The sequence below is a fragment of the Danio rerio genome, chromosome 23, assembly GCF_052040795.2.
Source record: "Danio rerio strain M-AB ecotype USA chromosome 23, GRCz13ab, whole genome shotgun sequence".
In the NCBI taxonomy this organism is placed as follows: Eukaryota; Metazoa; Chordata; class Actinopteri; order Cypriniformes; family Danionidae; genus Danio; species Danio rerio.
This window is the reverse complement of record NC_141043.1, coordinates 33,775,486-33,797,743: the sequence shown is the minus strand read 5'-3', so window position 1 is coordinate 33,797,743 and position 22,258 is coordinate 33,775,486. Positions and strand designations below refer to the sequence as shown.

General features: G+C 35.7%; 1 protein-coding gene across 21 annotated transcripts; it reads left to right on the top strand.

Annotated features, from left to right (window-relative positions):
- Positions 1-446: 446 nt before the first annotated feature.
- On the top strand, positions 447-22,195 carry myt1a (myelin transcription factor 1a). Of its 21 annotated transcripts, none has more exons than XM_087307410.1 (23): positions 447-512; positions 5,957-6,048; positions 6,503-6,557; positions 6,655-6,685; positions 6,789-6,851; positions 6,939-7,174; positions 9,373-10,335; positions 10,451-10,585; positions 11,464-11,554; positions 11,758-11,877; positions 11,967-12,181; positions 12,301-12,491; positions 12,607-12,831; positions 12,931-13,085; positions 13,222-13,284; positions 15,136-15,204; positions 15,558-15,620; positions 15,720-15,803; positions 15,919-16,140; positions 18,251-18,342; positions 18,435-18,538; positions 20,585-20,728; positions 20,825-22,195. In XM_087307410.1, exons 1-23 carry the CDS (start codon positions 488-490, stop codon positions 20,966-20,968), a joined length of 3,582 nt encoding a protein of 1,193 aa, XP_087163536.1. In that variant the 5' UTR covers positions 447-487; the 3' UTR covers positions 20,969-22,195. The 21 variants fall into 21 exon arrangements, with proteins under 21 accessions (XP_087163536.1, XP_087163534.1, XP_087163535.1 ...); XM_087307408.1 differs by having other exon boundaries at positions 12,283-12,491; XM_087307409.1 differs by having other exon boundaries at positions 9,370-10,335.
- Positions 22,196-22,258: the final 63 nt, after the last annotated feature.

Below are 22,258 nucleotides of genomic sequence, written 5' to 3'. Positions count from 1 at the left end.
ATAGTGTTTAACTGTGAAAATTCTTCTGAAACACTGTTCAAACACCAGACTAATAATGGCGTCCAGTTTGACACAAAGCACAAAAAGTTGTCAGACAATAAGACATTTGTTTATTAACAACTAATCATAAAAAAATAGTTACATGTTGTGATCTCTTCATTTATTTAAATGTGTTTAAAATATGTATTCAAAGGAGAAAAGTTTTACGCAGAGATTTCATTTTTAAAGTCGTGACACATGACTCCAGCCGTACAAGACAAGCTTTTGTTTTCATTTTAGAGGTCATTGTGTGGGAACACAGACAGCGAGGCGCGCCCTGATTGGCTCGCTGAGAAGAACAAAAGCCTCCGCCGCCGCTGATTGGTGGACGCAAACTTCCACGAAATAAGTCCGCCCACCCCTGTCGGCAAGTTTTCCTTAAAGTAACTTTCTCTGTGATTAAGTTTAGTAGTTTTGCGGTGTCAAAGGCGAAGGAATCACCGCAAAGATGAAGTTGTGTAAAACTTTCCTCGGTGAGTGCTGGATTTATATTTAAACAAACTTTTGCTGTTTGGTGCGCTGTGTTTTCTGATAGCCGGTGTTTCTGGCTTAACTTTCTGTTAACAATAACTATTCACAGTACGTTTATTGTTGTGATTGAAACACTAAATTATATGTTTTGTGGTATATTTCTCCGTTTCTCTTCCCTCGAGGGTTTAAAATTAACCTATACTCGGCAGGAACAACAGTTCTTCTTTCTTTGTTTACTTTCATTTTGAGCATTAATATAATAGAAAAGACTTAAACTGCTTTGTACTCATTTTAACGTGCTCTGATATAGAACACAAAATCTTGAGCCAGTTTTCAGTTTTTGTTATGATTAAAAACTTGCGAAACGAAATCTCTGTCCACACAGTTTTGAGACAAAGGCAACTTTTGTTTCCCAGAGGGAGTTGTGCTTTAAACTCAGAGGCTCGGACTTCTGGCATATTAAAACTTTTGTATTTGGGAGGGATCAGTCCATCTGGCTATGTGGGGGGGATTCCGGGGTGTTTTGCTTCTCATTCGCTCAGCTGGCATCCTATGTAATATTTATACACGGTGTCTGGCCAGTGGGAACAGACTGTGGCTTTAATTGTATGCTGGGCTGTCCATCTGCATGAAACTTTAGGATGAGGGGTGAGCAAAGTTCCAGCTGGTAACCGCAGAACTTAGCTCTCATTAAATATGCAAAACTCTCAAAGGCTTGATCATACATGATAGGAAACTTTTTGTTGAAGTTTTGTTAAAAATTCCTTTGTTCTTCTATTACAGAGAAAAACTTTTTTTTAAGTTACTTATCTTTCTCTTACATCACGTAAGATATGATAAACTGCCATAACGTTAATAGTTTTTATATAGAATGATATTATTTAACAGTTAAAATATTAAATAATCCACGGATTGCTACACTGTAAAATACTAAATTATATTACTTTATATGTGTTTTCAGAGTTTCATTTTCTGCAGTGTGCATTTATGCTATGGTATACTGATGAATAAAGTGTTTTGCAATAGATGCAGCATTTGCATGTATTCATTTAGGAGACGCTTTTATCCAAAGTGACGTTTTTTTAACTTAATATAAGTCAGCAATTAAACTTGAATATTTGCTTTATTTTGACATTTTACAGTAGCCTGTGGCAGCCGCTGTACAAATCATAATTCAACCGTTTACTCAGATTAAGTTAATTCAATCATATTCCACAAAACTAGGTCATGTTCTGAGCCTTCTGGAAAAAAACACATAAAAGAAAAGTAGTTCAACGCTTTTAAAGCAAGGCACGTGTCATTACGCGAGAAAAAATAGTTCCATATTAAAGACGTGCCTTTATACATAACTCTTTAACTGCCCCAGCAATATTTTTGTGGATTAATGTCGCTAGTTAACAAACTCAATGCTTTTTTATTTCCAACACATCCCATAATTTCTAAAACATCAACCTCTTACCATAAACGGACATAGCTTCCATTTGGTAGAGTACTAGAATTAATACACTGTAAAAAATGCAGGGTTCCATTCACGTTGATCCAACACAAATCGATTAAGTTAACACTTTTAACAAATTTATGTGGATTGTACATAAAAATATTAAGTTGTCCCAATGATATCTCAAACGTTGTGATGTTTCAGCTCATTTTAATAAAGTAGTTTGAACAAGCAAAAAATATTTTTTGAGTGTTTAAATTCTGACAAATCTGACAAAATATGTCAAAAAACTCTAAATGATCTTTATTTTTTGAATTATGTTATAAAATATTTTATATTCTCATTTAACATGTATTCTAGTTGTTGTTTTTTTTACATCAAAACCAAAATACGTAGTGCAACAGGATTATATTTGTAAACCAACAATGCTGTGTAATGTAAACCATTACTTAAAATTGTCATTATTTAAATGACTAAATATTCATTACAGTCAAAATATGGTCAAAAATTTGGTAGAGCAGGCAGTTAAAAAAATAATTCTGTCAAGTGAAAGGTGTTAATATGCTACTGGATATGACAATCGGACAATAGGCGCATACACATAAAACCAAAAGCTTGTTTTGACATTTAAATTATTTTATACATGTGTCACGTAACTTATTTTATAATAAACCCAGCGTATTCATCGTTATACTGCCGAATATTTATTGACAACAGAGCTAAGCACCTGCCACGAACAGAGCTCTTGTCCATGGTACTGAAACAGCGCTGTTCTGGGTGCTGAACTTTGCTGCATCTAAATGTGCCGTTTTATTCCAAATACAACTAAATAAATGACTCCGGATTGTACATTAAACGTCAAACGACTTTCCTCCTGCGTGTGAGTGTTTTATATGGAGTGGGTGGGGGTCAACAGCAGCCCACTCTCCATCTTGTGGTGTACATGATTTACTATGATGATGATGTCACGGCGCAGGGTAGAGGAGGGGTGGACAATGGGCCTGTGAACGAAAGGTAAGTCAGTATCGTTCGACAAAGCGTGTGGAGAAAGGATTTTGGCAGCGTTTATGTTCACGTTACCTGTCGATTGATGGATATATGCGTCTCGCTAGCAAGATGAAGCTGTTTCGGACCGGTCCCGAGCGAATATTTCACGGGTTTTAACGGTAGCGGCACGAGACTCATTCTGAAGGGGAGGTGTACAACACTGAAGTTAACACACACACAGCCTACAAAGAGCAAGAGGCCGCTCGCATCTCCTTGAGGAAACGTCGTTTGCTTATGGTATTTTTGGTTTATTCGTTCAGATCTTGGCGTAGATGAAGAATTGGTGTTTGGAAAGGTTTGGATTTCCGTTACTATTGAAGCCAAATGGACGCCGGACTTGTGTAATCTCTTAAAGAAGAAGTGCCATTGCATCGTGTTTACATTTTCTAGCATATTTTGCTACCGTATTGTTATGTTGTGTAGAAGTATGATTTTAAAGCGTGTTTGTGAATGGCTACATCAACATTTACGTTCCGGGTTTATTTTCAAGAAACCCAAGAACTTAATAGGGCCTCTATCGGATCTGTAACAAAATATCAATGCTCGCATAGCCTTTCAATTTCAATGTCTTGCTTGTTTTAAAACACTATTTATAGACATGTCGGAAACTTCTAGGTTTAAAGACCAAGGGGAATATTCAACTGTAGCCTACGTTTTTGCATTCATATTAATCCTGGCATACGTTTGTACAGTACTATATTGCATGTAAGAGTGCATAAATAGTAATTAGAAACCCTTAAGCAACGCACAAGCAGCATATGTTTCGTCTTGTGTGCGTGCGTTATTTACGTGTAACAAAACAATGCTAGCGAACCATCTGTTTACTTGAGGCTAGGCCTACATAATGTACTATTCAGCTATTAGATTAAAGCCTTTTCTTTCAGTTTTATATTTAAATTGCAGTTTATTCATCGCTTGTACTTGTTTTTGGACCTCGGTGTGCTGGGCTTTAAACGGTGTTTGTTTTGACGATAATAAAATGAAGTTTATAAGCATGTTCCGCTGTATTTTGTTTCTCCTCGGTGAAAGTGACAGTGTTTTGAAGGAGGAGGGTTTGGCTGATAGTAATTGAAAGGCGTGGTGTGCGAGAAGAGGTTATGCGCAGCATCATCATGATGCTTTTTGATGGCACGAGCGTCAAAAGACAAAAGAAAAACTATTATTAGTCTGTATTAAAACTACACGCAATTTGTGGCTAGCATGCTTATTTATGGGAGTTAAAAAATGTTCTCTGTGTTTTGAGAGAATGGGCCTAATTTATGAGGGAGAAAAATAAAGTTATTGATCCTTGACAGTACTCAGGTGAAAAATCTGACATTGGTTTATTCTTTAATATAGGAATAACATGTCAGCGGGTTGAGAAAAATCACATATTTTTAGCTTTTAATAACTGTTTTCTTTCGGCAAGAAACTTTTTATATAATATTTTAAACTACTTTCTCCTAATGTGTTAAAACATGATTAATTCATTCAGATTTTTACATATTCAAAAAGATTTCTACACATTTTTGTTTATATAGATAATTATCTAATATTCTATATTCTCTCTCTGCATATATTCTATATTCTCTTACTATTCTTGATATAAAGTAATTCTCTTATATTTAAAATCAATTGAACTTGTTTCCCAGTGAACAGTCATGGGACACTGAGTTCTAAGAGGTTTTTATTGCATATTGCATCATATGTGGCAAGTGCCCCAATTGTTGCGGTTCTCCAGGGAATTCCCTCCCCTGTTACGTGTGAGAAGAGGCTGAGCACCAGGTGCTGCTGAAAACGTAATCAGACCACATGTAATGACGCCCTGATCAAAACAGCTGGGTCACGGTCGGATCTCTCGTCCACTAAAATGAATAATCAACACCAGAGCCATGATGGCACGCAGACTCTGACAGCCCATGATATACTGCTGAAAGCCCATTCAGTGACCAAAGTGCATGTGTCCTCTGGGGCCTATTTAATGTTTGCTTATGGATTAGGGGTGTTCATCTTTGATAGTCATCCCATGAAAAATTATGTAGCGTGTGAATCGGCATTACTGCCAATGATTTGCTTACTTTGTAGTGGTGCGCAGTACTCCGTTGTTTCCTCAGCATCAAGATGTGTTGTAGTTATATTGGCAATTTAAAACTAGTATTCAATTCAAATTTATTTGTGTAGTAATTTCTTAATATGTTTTGTTTGAAAGCAGCTCTACAAAAGATGCACATTATTGCCTTACAATCAAATTCAGAAAAGTTAAGGTTATCAGTTACTATAACTGTATTAGTTACTTATAACTAGGGCCAGACAGAATCTGCAGACAATTTTTGCTATTTCTGCAGAGGATTGTAAAAGTATCATAACTGTATACTTAATATATGAAATAAAAAATGTTTTTTTTTTTTTAGCATTTATTTAAAGTTTACAATGCAAATGCAATTAGATCCACCTATTTGTTAAACAAAGCAAGTCTTTCATATAATATATCTACTAAAAGACAGAAAATATTACTTTACAAACTGTATTGTAAATAAATTATATGAACATTTATATATATTTCACAATAATATAAGTGAAAATGAATGTAAGTATAAATTTACACACATTTACTCAAGTAAATACATGGACTCAATGATGGGCCAGAAATCTGCTAATTTCTGGTTTTAATTAAAAATAATGATGGGCCTAATTATAACTTTAATTAACTAGTAACTAATAGTTAGAGTTACAGTTAGAGTCAAATGCTTTTAAAATAAAATGTATATAATAACTAGAATTGTAATTTCCCATGCAAACATTGATTTAATGTTGTTTTTATCATTGTAATGTGTAATATATATATATATATATATATATATATATATATATATATATATATATATATATATATATATATATATATATATATATTTTTTTTTTTTAAGTATTTACATTTATATTTTGGACCTAAATTGCTAATGTATTCTTTCTATCCAACAGAAAATGAGTTCAGAGGGCAGCTGCTGAGCCAGAGGTGGACACGAGGGGACAGAGTCAGCAGCTGTGAGAGCAAGAGGAGTAGGAGACAAAAAGTGAGACATTATGTGTGTCTGTGTGTGTCTCAGAGAAGTTTCATTCCCATTGATTATCTTATACTCTTACCACAAAACCAAACAGACTAAATGTACATTTCTCTTTCTGAATCTCTGACATCTTTCTCTGGAAGGGCCCTGTTTCTTTCTTATATTTCACTTTTCGACCACTATGGATTCGGAGGGATGTGCATTTGAAAGGAGTTAGTGGATGTGTATTATTGATTGAACTCTTTAAAAGCATTTAAGAGGATTGGGGGTACTCTGGTGTCTGTGAAATTAGACCTGCTTCCATCTTAGGAAAGGGTTTGAGAGGGATAGATCAGTTAAGAAGGCAGAGAACAGTTAAATTATAATTTTTACATCATTAGATTAGAGAAACTGTAAGAGTGCAAGTTAAGACATAATAAATAAATTCTTTACAAGTAAATACATCTGCGCATTTGTTTTCAAGATGAGCCAAGACGCAGATGATAAGCGGACAAGGACACGCTCAAAAGGAATCAGAGGTTAGAGCCTCTTAAAAAACATGTGAATATATTTTTATGGCCAATTTGAATGAATTTAAAGACACTGACAGCACTTTTATTTCTCTCCTAATCTCAGTTCCTCTTGAGCTTGTCGGACAAGAATACAGGTGAGATAAGCTTTCATTCTTCTGTAGTTTTTACGCATTACGTTTAGAAAAACCTAGATTTGTAATATAATGAATACAGCTAATTGAATCCTTTGTTTTGCAGCTGCCCTACTCCGGGATGCGATGGTTTAGGCCATGTCAGTGGAAAGTATGCACGACATAGAAGGTTAGTTGTAACAATTATGTCACTTATATCTGTCAATGTAAAAACAAAATCTAAAATATTTTTACTAAAGCTTGTCATTCTTTCCAGTGCACTGGGCTGCCCGTTGGCCAAGAAAAGAAAACTCCAGGAAGCTGAAGAGAATCTGCCAGCCCCTAAAAAGAAGCCTAATCTCCTAAAGCTGGCCATGGATGATGGGTTCAATGCAGACAGTGACACAAACAGTGAAACCGAAACAAAAGATGAGGGAGTGGAGTCTGAAGAAGACACTGCTGATAAGGTGATGGAGGTGAAGGAAAAGTCTCCTGCATCAGAAGCAATGACAGGTGGGTTGATCACATATTAGCTACATAACGTGTAATTGTTTTAAAAGTTACGCTACATTAGGTGTATATACAATACTCTGTTATAGTCTTTATAGACTAACAGTTTCCCTCAAATTTGTCAAGCATTAATAGAGTTCTTTTTGTTTATGATTATATTATCCATTGAAATTCTAAACTATTAAAGGGACAGTTCACCCAAAAATGAAAAATTTAATCACCCTCAATTGGTTCCAAACCTTTATAAGTTTTGTTTTTCTGTTGAACTGAAAAAAAGATATTTAGAAGAATGTTAGAGACCAGTAACCACTGACACGTTTCCCCACCAATATCCACCAACTGTTGAAATGTCCCCACCGATAATTTAATTCACTTAAAATTTAAAAAATAAAAATAAAAATCGTGCTTTCAATAATAACCTAGACATGCAGAGTGTTAAATCACGCTCGCTCCTCAAGTCGCACCGTCCCCAAGCACACATGAACATTGTGACTGGCTGATCCTTTCCCTGCTGTCATGTGAGAGGCTGTAGTTGAGTTCAGATGTAGCAGTGCCAAAACTGCTCCGGGGAATTTCCAGTGCAAGAATAAGATGTTGGAGGATGCTACTGCTACACACAAGTTCTCTTTTTGAGAAAAAAAAGAAAAGGTGGACATAAGGAGCTTTTTTTCAATTAAAAGTTTGTCACATCAACTCAAGATCGCTACTGAATGAGTCAATCATGATAATGCCGTTATTGCTCTTGTTTTCCCCACTTTAATGCACAGTCTAACGTTATAGCAGACTGATCTAGTCTGTGAATAATATGCCCTGAAAACTAACTGTAGAATAAACAGCTTCGTGTAAAACTATATGACCCATGCCAGTTCTCCTAATCTCTCAGAATAGCATGTCCAATTTTGGTTGAAACAATTTCTCAGAAAAAAAATACAGCTTGTGCTCCATATTGTATTATTATATACTGATTTTTGAGACAAGTTTATGGCTAAAATAAACGGAGGTCTTTATTAAACTCTCTCTTTATCAGTTAATAAACATTATTTTAGCATTACAAAATCAGGCCTGTAGCCAGCTTATTGAAAGGGATATATTTTATGTTTTGAAAAATGTAACCTTTTTTTGTAGTTATTCACCTCATTTGCTATTTAATTATGAGGTATGAATATTGGATTTTAGTGACATTTTAAAAACTATTTTTTTTGCTGGATTAGCTTGTCGAATGGTAATCATAATCACACTCTTTGATATACTAAAAAATAATTCCTACCATTTTTCAAATTGCTTTCTATTCTGTATTACTATTTTAAGTGTTTATTTACAAAAGTACATTTAAACTATAAGTTTTATATTTACGCTTTATAAATAATAAACATTTTGAATAATTTTTTTTAAAAGATACTTATTTTTAAAATACAAATATATTATAATCTGTCATTACTTTTTTAGTATATCAAAGAGTGTGATTCTGAAATCTGTTTTAACTTATTTTAAATTAAAACTGAAGCCTATAGTCATAACAAACTGGCCAGCACATTCAACTTCCCTCAGTCAGAATTTGGCCATTTGAATAAAAAGATAAATTCAAACATAATAATAATCATAATCCAACTTTTGGTCTTTCAAACAACCTGAACCCCCTTGGCTATTGGCCTTAATTTAACCTTAATTTTAATTAATAAATTGTATAAATAGAGGATTATTTAATAATGTATTTTAATAGCAGTTAAATAATTAACCACAACATACATATATAAATATTTAGGCAAGTTATTGTATAACGATGGTTTGTTCTGTAGACTATTGAAAAAAATATATAGCTTAAAGGGGATAATAATTTTGACCTTTAAAATGGTTTTAAAAAAAAAATTTAAAACTGATTTTATTCCAGCCAAAATAAAAAAAAGAAAAAAATTCAAAGGGGGGCTAATAATTCTGACTTTTAATGGGTGCGTATGACTCACCGGTCCCTACCAATGTCCAGTGCAAACCTACGCCCTTGGATAACAGAATTTCCAGTTTTGGGTGAACTATACCTTTAAGTACAGATATTATAAATATTTTTAGGTTTATATAATATGCACATAAAAACCTTTACTATAGTGTTGTTTATGTATGTAAACTCACTAGTTAAACATTTTTCAACAAGCAACATGGAAATTGCTTTTGTTTACGATTGTCTTCTTTTGTTTTTTTCTTAGAAGAAAGTTCACAAGTGAACTTAGAAGAGAAAGAGACACCAATCAGACAAACAAGTCCAGTGCCAGAGATTGAAATTGAAAAGGAGGAGGCCAATATTGAGAGCACGCCCATCCAGCAAATCACCATGGATACCCAGGCAGAGGAGGAGCTACAGGTTGCTGAAGAGATTCAGGCAAGAGAGGAAGAGGTTGAGGAGGAAGCAGAAGAGATTACAGAAGAGGAGCGAGTGACCCAGCAGCTGAAAGAGACCGACGAGCCTGTGACAACAGTTGAGGAAGAAGAGGAGGACGATGAGGAAGATGAAGAGGGGGAGGAGGAAACACAATGTTTGAGCCAGAAGAACAACTCGGACCACCAGTACTTCAGCGGTGACTTTGGCAAAATGCAGACCAAAGAGACTGGGGAGCTGGAGAGGGACAGTGAAGATGAGGATGAGGAAGGAGATGAGGAGGAGGAGGAAGAACAATCCCAAGTAGAGCCTTCCTCCCTAATGGCCCCCGTACCCACTGTTTCAGCTCAGGAATTAGATGTGATGACACATGGCAACATAAATCTAGACCATCATCTTGGCGAAGATGAGGAGGAGGAGGAGGATGAAGATGAGAGAGACGATGCTTCAGATAAAGACTCGCCCACTGTAGTCATCGAGCTCGGTTCAGATGGAGAGGAAGAGGAAGAAGAGGAAGAGGAGGATGACGGAGAGGAGGAGGAGGAGATTGATGAAGCAGATGATGATGATTTAGACAGCATGTCACAGAGGTCAGAGGTCACTGATGACTCGGAGACATACGACATGACACGAGGGAACCTGGGACTCCTGGAACAGGCCATTGCACTTAAAGCTGAACAAACCGGCCACAGTTCTGAAGAGAGCTACTCTCCTGAGCAGCAGCCCTACCACAGCTTAGACGACAGGACGAGTAAGGTCATGGACATCGCCGCTCGGAGAGCATACTATGGCAAAGGTGACAGGAAATGCTTATTTTAGCATTTTACCTTTAATTGAGACCAAACCCAGTAAAATATAGTGCGTTAGTGTGTTGAGTTAAATTTGCTTTGTTTCCTCACTCTTGGACACAGACGGTTCTAGATTAGAGAAGAAGGAAGTAAAGTGCCCTACTCCAGGATGTGATGGCACAGGTCATGTGACTGGACTATATCCACACCACCGCAGCCTTTCTGGGTGCCCACACAAGGACAGAATCCCTCCAGAGAGTAAGCATGCTCCTGTTACAGCACTATGATCTTATACCTTTAAGATGCGTTAAAATGAAATACAATTATGTAGAAACTGTATATAAAATGTAATATACAGTTGAAGTCAGAATTATTAGCCCCCCTGAATTATTAGCCCCTCTATTTATATTTTTTCCCAATTTCTGGTTAACATAGAGCAGATTTTTTCAACACATTTCTAAACATAATAGTTTTAACAACTCATTTCTAATAACTGATTTATTTTATCTTTGCCATGATGACAGTAAATAATATTTTACTAGATATTTTTCAAGACAAGTGAATTTTAACTGCTAGGTTAATTAGGTTTTCTAGGCAAGTTAGAGTAATTAGGCAAATAATGGTTTGTTCTGTAGACTATAAAAAAATATAAGGCTTAAATGTGCTAATAATTTTGACCTTAAAATGGCATTTTAAAAAATGAAAACTGCTTTTATTCAAGCCGAAATAAAACAAATAAGACTTTCTCCAGAAGAAAAAATATTATCAGACTTACTGTGAAAAATCAAAGGGGGGCTAATAATTCTGACTTCAGCTGTATGTTACATTACATTTTATATACATAAATAATAGATTTATATTAGTAGTTGTAGAGACATAAATTTCAATACATAAATGAGTAAAATTTTTTAAAAGAAGTGGCTTACACCAAGGGTGCAAATACTTGTTCAAAATATGTTACATATATATTTATTTTGAATATTATGAAATATTGCTACAATTTAAAATAACTTTCCTTTGCTTCAGTGTCACAGAATCCTTAAATCATTGTATGCTAATTTGGTGCTCAAGAAACATTTATTTTTATTATCAATGTTGAAAAGAATTGTGTTGGTTAATATCTATTTTTCTACTAGTCTTGGCAATGCATGAGAACGTACTGAAGTGTCCCACACCTGGATGCACTGGGCAGGGACACGTGAACAGCAACCGCAATACACATCGCAGGTACTGCTCCTTAATGATTTTAACAAGCTTCCTATTCTGTTTTCAGTTTCACCAACATTAGAGGTCATTTAAGGGTTACAATTGAAAGTATAATTTTAAAAATCAAAAGATTGCTTTACTTCTCTGGTAAAATTTAAAAGAAAAATTAAATACTGACACTTCTCCCTAAAAACATGTGATTTTCTTACATTTGACACTTTTAGCCTCTCTGGATGTCCAATTGCTGCTGCAGGGAAACACAAAAGCCATGACAAGCAGTCTCAGCCGCAGACCTCTGTCATTGATCCTGCCTCTGTAGGCTCAAACTCTGACAGAGTTCTCAGGTGAGTGTTTTCAATATCCTAGCTAGATCCCTGTCTGTTACACAGACAAAAAAGCTTGATGAGTAAACACTTTTTTTTTTTTTGTACAGGCCGATGTGTTTTGTAAAGCAGCTGGAGATCCCTCAGTATGGTAGCTACAGGACTAATGCCATGCCGGCTACTCCTCGTGCCAACCTGGCCAAGGAGCTGGAGAAGTATTCCAAGGTGTCCTTTGACTATGCAAGCTTTGATGTACAGGTGTTTGGCAAGCGCATGCTTGCACCTAAGATGCCCACCAGCGAAACCTCACCTAAAGCCTTCAAATGTAATAAACCTCTCATTTCTTTCTGTTTAAATGAATAAATAAGATACACAAGCAAGAGTTTATTAATAGCACACTGAAACCCATATTATCATAATTAACAGCAATATTAATTCCTAAAGCCCCATCCCCAAGCCACAGCCTGTCTGGAGGCTACACCAAAAGCAGCTCCTCTTCCACCTCAAGTGGGTACGACTACACCCATGATGCCGAAGCCGCACACATGGCTGCCACTGCCATCCTCAACCTGTCCACCCGCTGCTGGGAGAGACCCGAAAACCTCAGCACCAGACCACCAGATCAGGCCGGCAAAGTGCGTTCGTCTTACTGTATCTGCACCTGTCATTCAGTCTAGAGGATATTTAAAGTTTCATAGCATCAATATTACCCACACCACATAAAAATAATTGATTTATTTTGCAATCTAGGACATGGACATTGAGGTGGATGAAAACGGTACACTGGACCTCAGCATGAAAAAACCCAAAAGGGAAGGAGTCAGGTCACCAGATCCATCCTCCTCCTCGTCATCGTCTTCTCAACACCATGGCGTCACCTCGCCTCACTCCAGCCACACCTACAAGCAAGAGGAGTGGGAGGGGCCTCTGGACTACACCAAGTCAAACCGACAGAAAGAGGAGGAGCCAGAGGAGGTACGTCTATTGGCTTGATGAAGATATTTTTACACATACTTGAGAGTCTGAAAACACTTTGGATATAAAAAAAAAAACACGTTATGCTATTGTCCTCAGGTGGAGTACACCACACACTCATACGCCTCCTCTGATGGAGAAGATGATGATGGCACTCAGGAGGGAGCAGAGGACAGGACGTACCCCGGTGAGGTCACGACCTCCAGCTATAAGGTCAAATTTCAGCCCAAGGACCTCAAGAAAGAGATCTTGCTGTGAGTGTCTGCAAAAGCATCCTTATTTAAACACAAAACACATGTGCAAAGCCAATGTCTGTAGTGCCTTACGTTAGTAAACCTCCTAACCAGAATGATTCCACAGAGATTAACTGCTCTCTTCATGCCTTATTAGATGTCCCACCCCAGGTTGTGATGGCAGTGGGCATATAACTGGGAACTATGCATCTCACCGAAGGTATGCCATAAACGGTGACGCAGTGTTTCTAGTCTAGTCTCACATTTTCTCATTTTTCTTCATCTGTTTTCTTCTTTGCTCAACCCTCCTAACAGCATAAACACAACATTACAGCAAACAAATGCTTTGTTTTTTTTTACTGCACTTAGCATTAATTAAATTAATAATTTGATTAATTTAATGTAAGTACTACTTTTTCCATTTTAGCTGTACATGATGACAGACTTACTCTCATAAACTAATTCTTTGTATTTTAGCAGCATATACAGCTGAAGTCAGAATTTTTAGCCCCCTTTAAATCTTTTGTTCTTTTTTAAATATTTCCCAAATGATGTTTAACAGGGCAAGAAAATTTTCACAGTATGCCTGATTTTTTTTTCTTCTGGATAAAGTCTTATTTCTTTCATTTCAGCTAGAATAAAAGCAGTTTTTAATTTTTTAAAAACCATTTTAAGGTCAAAATTATAAGCTATATTTTATTTTGATAGTCTACAGAACAAACCATCGTCATACAATAACTTGCCCAATTACCCTAACCTGCCTAGTTAGCCTAATTAACCTAGTTAAGCCTTTAAATGTCACTTTAAGCTTTAATCCGGGTATATACAGGAACCAGAGAATAAAATTCAATATTTTTAAAAACCTTTTTAAGACTCTTTCCATACATTTGAAGACCTCATCGCCACTTTAGGTCAAAACAGGTAACATTGGCGACATTTTAAATGTATTCACTAAATACAGATTGTAAGAAATTATTCCTAAACTAAAACATTATTCATATAGTTTATAAAAATGTTAATCCAGAAGATGTCATTTATAGAACTGCAGAAATAATGGTGCTGCCTTGGTTACTGCAGTAAACAAAGCTGTGTGACACCAAATATAGCAGGATTGTATCGATTTCATAAACTACACAGTATCCCAAAATTTCAAACTTCAGCATACAACTATATTTACTGTATAATCAAAAATGATGCAAAATATAATACTTTATAACAGCCTTTAAGGCTTTTTAAGGGCCTTAAATTTCTATAAATTGATTTATCAACTTTTAATACTTTAAGACCTCGCGGACACCTGTCTATTTTTTTTGGGTAGTCTACAGAACAAACATACAATAACTTGCCTAATTACCCTAACCTGCCTAGTTAACCTAATAAACCTAGTTAAGCCTTTAAATGTCACTTTAAGCTGTCATCATGGCAAAGAAATCAGTTATCAGAAATGAGTTATTAAAACTATTATGTTTTTAAATCGGTGAGGCATTGGCGCAGTAGGTAGTGCTGTCGCCTCACAGCAAGAAGGTCACTGGGTCGCTGGTTCGATCCTCGGCTCAGTTGGCGTTTCTGTGTGGAGTTAGCATGTTCTCCCTGCCTTCGTGTGGGTTTCCTCCGGGTGCTCCGGTTTCCCCCACAGTCTAAAGACATGCGGTACAGGTGAATTGGCTAAATTGTATGAGTGTGTGTGTGAATGTGTGTGTGGATGTTTCCCAGAGATGGGTTGCGGCTGGAAGGGCATCCGCTGCATAAAAAACTTGCTGGAATAATTGGCGGTTCATTCCACTGTGGCAACCCCGGATTAATCAAGGGACTAAGCCGACAAGAAAATGAATGAATGAATGGATGAATGTTTATAAATGTGTTCAAAAAAAAATTCTCCGTTAAACAGAAATTGGGGGAAAAATAAACAGAGGGCTAATAATTTAGGGGGTTTAATCATTTTGACTTAAAACTGTATATTGCTAAAATACAGAGTTTGCATTATACTACACAATACATATAACTCTTCCATCTTCAATTAAACCTACTTCCTTCTATTCTTTCCTCCTGGTGTTTTTCTACTGCTCTTCAGTCTCTCTGGTTGTCCCCTTGCTGATAAAAGTCTTCGGACCCTCATGGCTGCCCACACTGCTGAACTCAAGTATGTCTGTGCTCTGATTTTCCTCTAATGAATGACCTCTACTGATTACTACTTGCACTTTGCTGAACACTGCTGTTCCTGTAATACACTGTTTACTGTCTCTTTTGCTGGCTGTTCTTGCACTATATGAACCAGTAATCACTTTACATTTACACTGGTCAAAGATTTTGCTGGACTGTGTATTAAAGATGCAGCAAACCAAATTAAACATATTAAGCATCCAGACTGAAACCCAAATGTTCATTTAAAGATATAATATGAATGAATGGGTGATATTTAAATTATATTTCTTTAAAGGTGTACTGTTTGTAGCAATGCTAACCTGTCTTTGTCTCTTTTTTTGTGAATTCCAGATGCCCTACCCCAGGTTGTGATGGATCAGGACACATCACTGGAAACTATGCTTCCCATAGAAGGTTTGTTAGTCATCATTTTACATTCACTCCTCCAAAGTTCCAAAAATATCAAATTGTGCATATTGAAACACAGTAACATTTACATGTTATCTTTTGCAGTCTGTCTGGATGTCCACGTGCCAAGAAGGGAGGAATCAAAACCACCCCGACAAAGGATGACAAGGAAGACTCTGAGCTCATAAAGTACGTTTTTAATAAACCTACTATGCTGCACAAAGCCAGCGGATTTACTAAACACAGCCTGCGTCTTTAGAGAATGCCAAAACTGACTGCCAGCTCATCACTTACCTCTCTATAGGTGCCCGGTGCCAGGTTGTGACAGTCTGGGGCATATCAGTGGGAAATACGCCACCCACCGCAGTGCCTATGGGTGCCCGCTGGCAGCACGCCGGCAGAAAGAGGGCATGTTAAATGGCACACCATTCTCCTGGAAGGCCTTCAAGACTGAGGGCCCAACCTGCCCCACGCCGGGATGTGATGGATCAGGACATGCCAATGGCAGCTTCCTCACTCATCGCAGGTACAGATGGAGCCTAGTGAAATTTGCAGATATATATTAGGGTTCTGTATTGAAAACAGAGAAAGGAGGAACGTATTCAACGCAAGGATGATAACTATAATGATGCACTAATTATAGAGGTAAACATTGTTCAAAATGTCTAAAATTTAAAAACAGATCAAAGTTTTTTCAAATCATTGACAACTAATCATCCTGGTATAAATAGTTTGATTTAAAGCAGCATCAGACAACAATCTTGTGCTTAAAAGCAGAATGTTTTTTTGAGCATTTGTGTGAGCTAGGAACATATGGACGCCCAAATAGACCCAAATAAACGACAATATATGTATGTATCTTTTGGGAAAGTACTACTATTTATATAATTATTATTTTTTTTAAATGTTGTGAGCACTCACCTAATATACTGTAATGTTTGTTTCACTCATACTGAACGCTAAAGGGCACCTTGCACGTAAATTCTACTTCTGCATTACAGAAATAAAGGCACTGGCTGTATTAGAAATCACCCATATACGTGCATTTAATATTTCCTTACATTAGTCCACTAATATAGCCAACTTAAGGGAGTGAATAAAACCAATGAGTGCACCGGAAAGGATGCCAATTTGATTTCCATCATGAATACAAACGTTAATTTAACAATTAAATTATTTTGAGACTGAAAGGATTCTGCTGTGGATGCCATTTTGTTGTCATTCTAGCTCAGAGTTGCTCAGAGGTGCCCAAAGTTGGCCCATGGTAACCTTTGGTTTGGCCCGTCAACCCATCTGAAAAAAAGAGGGAGAATGATGGGGAGTTGTTTGGGGCAACTGTCTTTCAAAGAGATTGTTATTTTGAATCTAGCCTAACCTTTTGCTTCTTTGTTAAATTGATAAGCTACAAAAAAGCCAATTAAAATTAAACGTTTAATTTAAATGTTGGAAATGAATCAGACTTTTAAAATGTAAATACTGTCACTCGACAGAAAACAATGCGCAAAGCATCAGCAAGCAAATCAAGGCAAAGGCAGGAGCAGCTCAACTAGTGTTTTCAGCATTGAGCCACATTGTGTTATAAATGGGATTGTTTATGTTTTAATTATAGTAAGTTCATTATTAAATGGTTAAAACAATACTTCATCCTTAATTAACCTGTTTTAAAGCAACATTTTCTAGTTATTTTTAAATATTAGCAAATAAATTAGGAAATTATCCATGGCAAATTTAATGTAATAAGGTTTGGTATATTTAACTTTGGCCCACAGCCTCAATCAAATTTGGTTTTTGGCCCTTTACAAGTACAAGTTTGGGCACCCCTGTTCTAGCTGTTGAGTGTACATCGTTTATACTCGTAATTGCGGTGCACTGTGGGACTGATAGAGCGCACTTTGCTGCTCCCTCAAAGTTCACTATTTAAGGATATAGGAGGTGATTTTGGACACACAAGATAAAGAAAGCTAGAAACTGATTACATGAAAGCATAATAAACCATATTTTGTTTATTTGTATTCTTCAAGCCATCCTGGGTGTTTTTATAAGAATGAAGTATATTGATAACGCTATGCTAATTGACTCAACATTTAAAACTCTATATACAATATTATAATAATAGTATGATTACTTCCTAATTCTATGACATAAAACTAAGTCTGGTCCAAAAAAGAAGTTATTTCAAACACTTGACTGATGTTATAAAGTAAATTCAGAGTCGCAAAACAAGTACTGCTGTTGTGCCTATATTCATTGCACAGACCGATTTACGGTTTTATTGTTATTATCACACGAAGGCTATTTCTTATCATCTGGATAATTTTTATTAGCATATTGCAAATGATAAGATATATTGCTTATCTTTAATTTGAGTGTTAATATAGCTATCATTTCCTTTATCGTTGTACAGAAGTTATCACTCTTAGACTAATATATATGTGAGCGAATTAAACTATGCGATCATTTTCGTGAGCAAACTTTATATATTTTTTTGATAGAATTTTGACTGAAGCTATTTTCCTTAGAAATGTCATACTGAGATGTTTTGAAATATTAGAAATGTCTATTTTTGACTTGCTGGGGTTATTGGGGGCTGATGTAAGTCTTGTTTCATATCTCATAATCATGGTGTGTTTCCACAGCCTGTCAGGTTGCCCTAGAGCTTCAGCTAACAAGAAGAGAGCCAGGTTCCCAGGAGATGACTACATCAGCAAGAAATTCAGGGCAAGTGATGGTAAGATCAAATATCATCTGCTTCTCTTATTGTGTCCAATTATGTTTATTTTGCACTTTTGATTAACTTATGCAGTTTTTTTATCCATTCAGTGCTAGACAATGATGAAGATATTAAACAGCTAAACAAAGAGATCAATGAACTGAATGAGTCGAACTCTGAGATGGAAGCAGACATGGCCAACCTCCACACACAGGTCTGCTTTCATCAAATACATATATGCTCTGCTATACAAAGGTTTGGGATCGGTGGGGTTTTGAAAATGTTTTAAAAGACAACGTTTAGCCTATCTGCATTTAGTTAAAAAATACAGTAAAAATGGTATTGTTTGTACAGACATTTGAGCCCATTAATGAGTCTAATTATTCACTGATGTAAATGTGTGTAAATATATATTTATTCAGTTTCCATATTAATTTCAGTAGATTAATAGTATAGTAGTAGGGCTGCACGATTACTAAAAAAAAAGATTGTGATTTTGATTACAAGCATTTAATGTTTATTTCTTTAATAGCGAACACAAAGTATTAATAAAAATAATTATTTTACAATGTCACTACAACTACTCTGGCATATACAATGTTGAATATAATGCAGAAGGGAATCTGATAATGACAAATGTATCATTGTACCAGTGGGAAAATGGTCTAATAATGTTGTCAATAACAATAATTAAACTTCAGAATTATGAATAGTTGTATTCTGATGTCATCACTTTACTTTGAATTAACAAACAGGACATATTTAAAGTCTGTTCGAAGTCCACCATTCCAAGTCTATACAAAATTTTGCATTTTAACCAACAGCAGACCTACACATAGGCCTAATATTATTAGTGTTTTTATTATATGTTTAAGAAATAAAAATAATAATCCCATACTCATATTAACCTTTATTTAACATCTACCGAACTGTGGGAAAATTGTGATCTTTGATTTTATTGATCACAGAAAAATTGTGATTCTCATTTTAGCCAAAATCATGCAGCCCCATTGTAATCTTTAAATGGTCACTCTTTACTAGAAGGTTCTATTAGAATCTATTATGTTTGTTGAAGTATTTACTAACATGAACAAACAATAAATCATACATTTATTGCTGTATTCATATTTGTTCAGCAGATTCTGTCAGGCCCTGGTTTTATGTCATGAATCAACCAGACAACCAGATAAGAGATGAATTACAAATTTTAAACTTTGATTTAAAGCAGATAACTATATTAAAATCACACTGAAAAAAAAGTACAAGAATGTCCACGCTTTAATGACGGAAACAATGACAATACAATTACATTAAGCACTCAATGATGAGTAGAAAAATAAATCTATTAAATAAATGTTGTTGGTTGTGGTTGGTGATAAATAGGAAATATGCAAACATTTGATTATTTTGAGAGCTTGGGAGGCTGATATGCATGAATTCCGCTATTAACCATAACAACCGCTGAAATTACAATAGGTCTGTTTTTTACCCTTTATCTGGAAGATATATGTTCATTTTTTAAGTCATAAAAGTTCAAAAGTCTTGTAATAACAATGAGCAACACATCAGGGTTTTTCCAATGAGTAGTTCAATAAGTGCCATATTAAAGTTTAAAGGTTTTCAGTTAATGTTTGGCGAAAATAAATAAAAGTTTTTACTCGTGGAATCTAAAAGTGTTTATTGTCAATGCTGAAAAATGTTGATTTTTCCATTGAAAACTGTGATACATTTGCTCTCTTATGCACGCAATAGAATACATCCTTAAGAATCCAAAGAATAAACATTTTCAGTATTTAAAAAAATCAACTCAGAACAGTAGTGTTAAATAAGAAAAACACAATCTATTCTTTAAGATCTACAGTTTTATGCAAATATTTGGCCATCCTTCTGTTGCTGCATAGCAATGTGCTCTTTCTTTATAATTGAAGATCAGAGTGAAATGTCATTTGATTTCCTAGAGAAAGCTAGATAATGCTATTTTTTTCAGATATTTTTGTCCAACTGTCTGTTTTTATTATGACCTAAATTGCATTGCATATGTTGATTAAATAAATGTTATGTCAGAACTCAGCTGTTGCTTTTTCCATAGGATGTAACATATATACAAATGAAATCACTGATTTGAAAGGCCAGCAGGTTATGACTTGCAATTATGAAAACAATCAGGGGTGGCCAAACTTTTGCATAAGACTGTATGACAATATTGCAATACTACAAAGTGAAGCACATCTTATTCATTCATGCATTTCTATCTCAATAGATCTCATCCATGGAGAAGAACCTCAAGAGCATGGAGGAGGAGAATAAGCTGATAGAGGAAAAGAATGAGGCTCTGTTCATGGAACTGTCAGGCCTGAGCCAGGCTCTCATCCGCAGCCTTGCCAACATCCGTCTACCACAGATGGTTAGTCTATTTGCTGCCTATTCCATTCGAAGAGCATTATGCATGATACTTTTTTTTCCTTGTTTCTAACCAATATCAATCTATCATTTACCACAGCAAGAGCCAATCACCGAGCAGAACTTTGACGCCTACGTGGACACGCTGACCCACATGTTTACTGATAAAGAGTGCTATCAAAACCCAGAAAACCGAGCTCTGCTGGAGTCCATCAACCAGGCCGTCAAAGGTATCGAGGTGTGAGCAGCTGAAAGACACTGTGGGTTGAATAACCAGACCAACTACGTGAAAAAAAAAAACTAAAATACTGTTTAAGGACATTCAGGTTTTGTATGTGTCGCCCTCTGAGCTGAGGAACGCCACGAGACCCGTGGATTATAAGAGAAGGACCAAATTCCATTTCCAAAATAATGCTGCTTAGCGATTTTGATGCGATACAAGATCCTTTGCCTCTTAAACCAAGCTGGCTCTACTTGTTCTTCTTCTTCTTCTTCTTTCGGGATATTTTTGGAGCAAAGCATTTGTTACTGTTTTCTAAAGCAACTCTCACCGACACTGATCTGCCTTTCTTACTTCCCTCAGTGCATGGAGGTTGCTGTGAACAATAAGTCGTGAGATTGTCATGTGTGTCTGTTGGGGTGAGTCTATGTGCGTATGAGTGTTTTTGTGTGTACTGTCCGAAGTAATGAGCTCCCTCGACAAAAAAAAAAATATGATTAGTATGCAGCACTGCTACATTGGAAGCCCTTGTATGATAATGTTGTCTCATATTTGGTGTAAATGTGCTCCTGTTCCATTCAGTAATATTTATCGTATTTGAGAACATAGATATTGCACTTCAACGAATAGTTTGTAGTTCCATCGTCATGTCATTCCTGTAATTATTATTATTATTATTACTGTTGTTGTTATTATTATTATTATGGCTATTTAAATTGGGTCCTTGAAATGTAAGTTTAATTTATTATTTATTCATGTTAAGGTTTATTTATTAATCAGTGTCTATTTATGGACTTAATTTATTTCACAAAGCAAAACTCTATACACAGCTTTTAAGCAGTTCTTAAAGAGGAGAGACGTTGCCCTCTGCGTTGTGAAAGAGGCAATATTTTAAGAATATCGACAGCAAATTGTTTTATAAACCTTCCTATTTATTTTAAAGACAGAGATTTATAATCTCTTTTTTAAGTGCAAATATTTTCTACCTGACAATTTTTATATTGTTTTTTTAATATTCTCCTTTATTTAATGAGTTCTGTTTTCCATAAAAGTATTTTGACACCCTCCAGAGTGAAGTGGGTTGAACAGATATGATGTATTTATTGTTATTTATTTAGTATTTAAGAACAAATTGAATGGAGATCTTGTTGCATATTTATTTTGTAAATGTCTCTGTGTTAGTGGTTGCTGCATATGGATAGTCTTTGCCCATGTTGTCGATAAAATAAATGGGAATTCTATCACCTACAATGGAGTGTGTCCTATTTAACGCTTGCTTTATGTTGACTCGTTGTAACTGGGCTAGTATTTGCC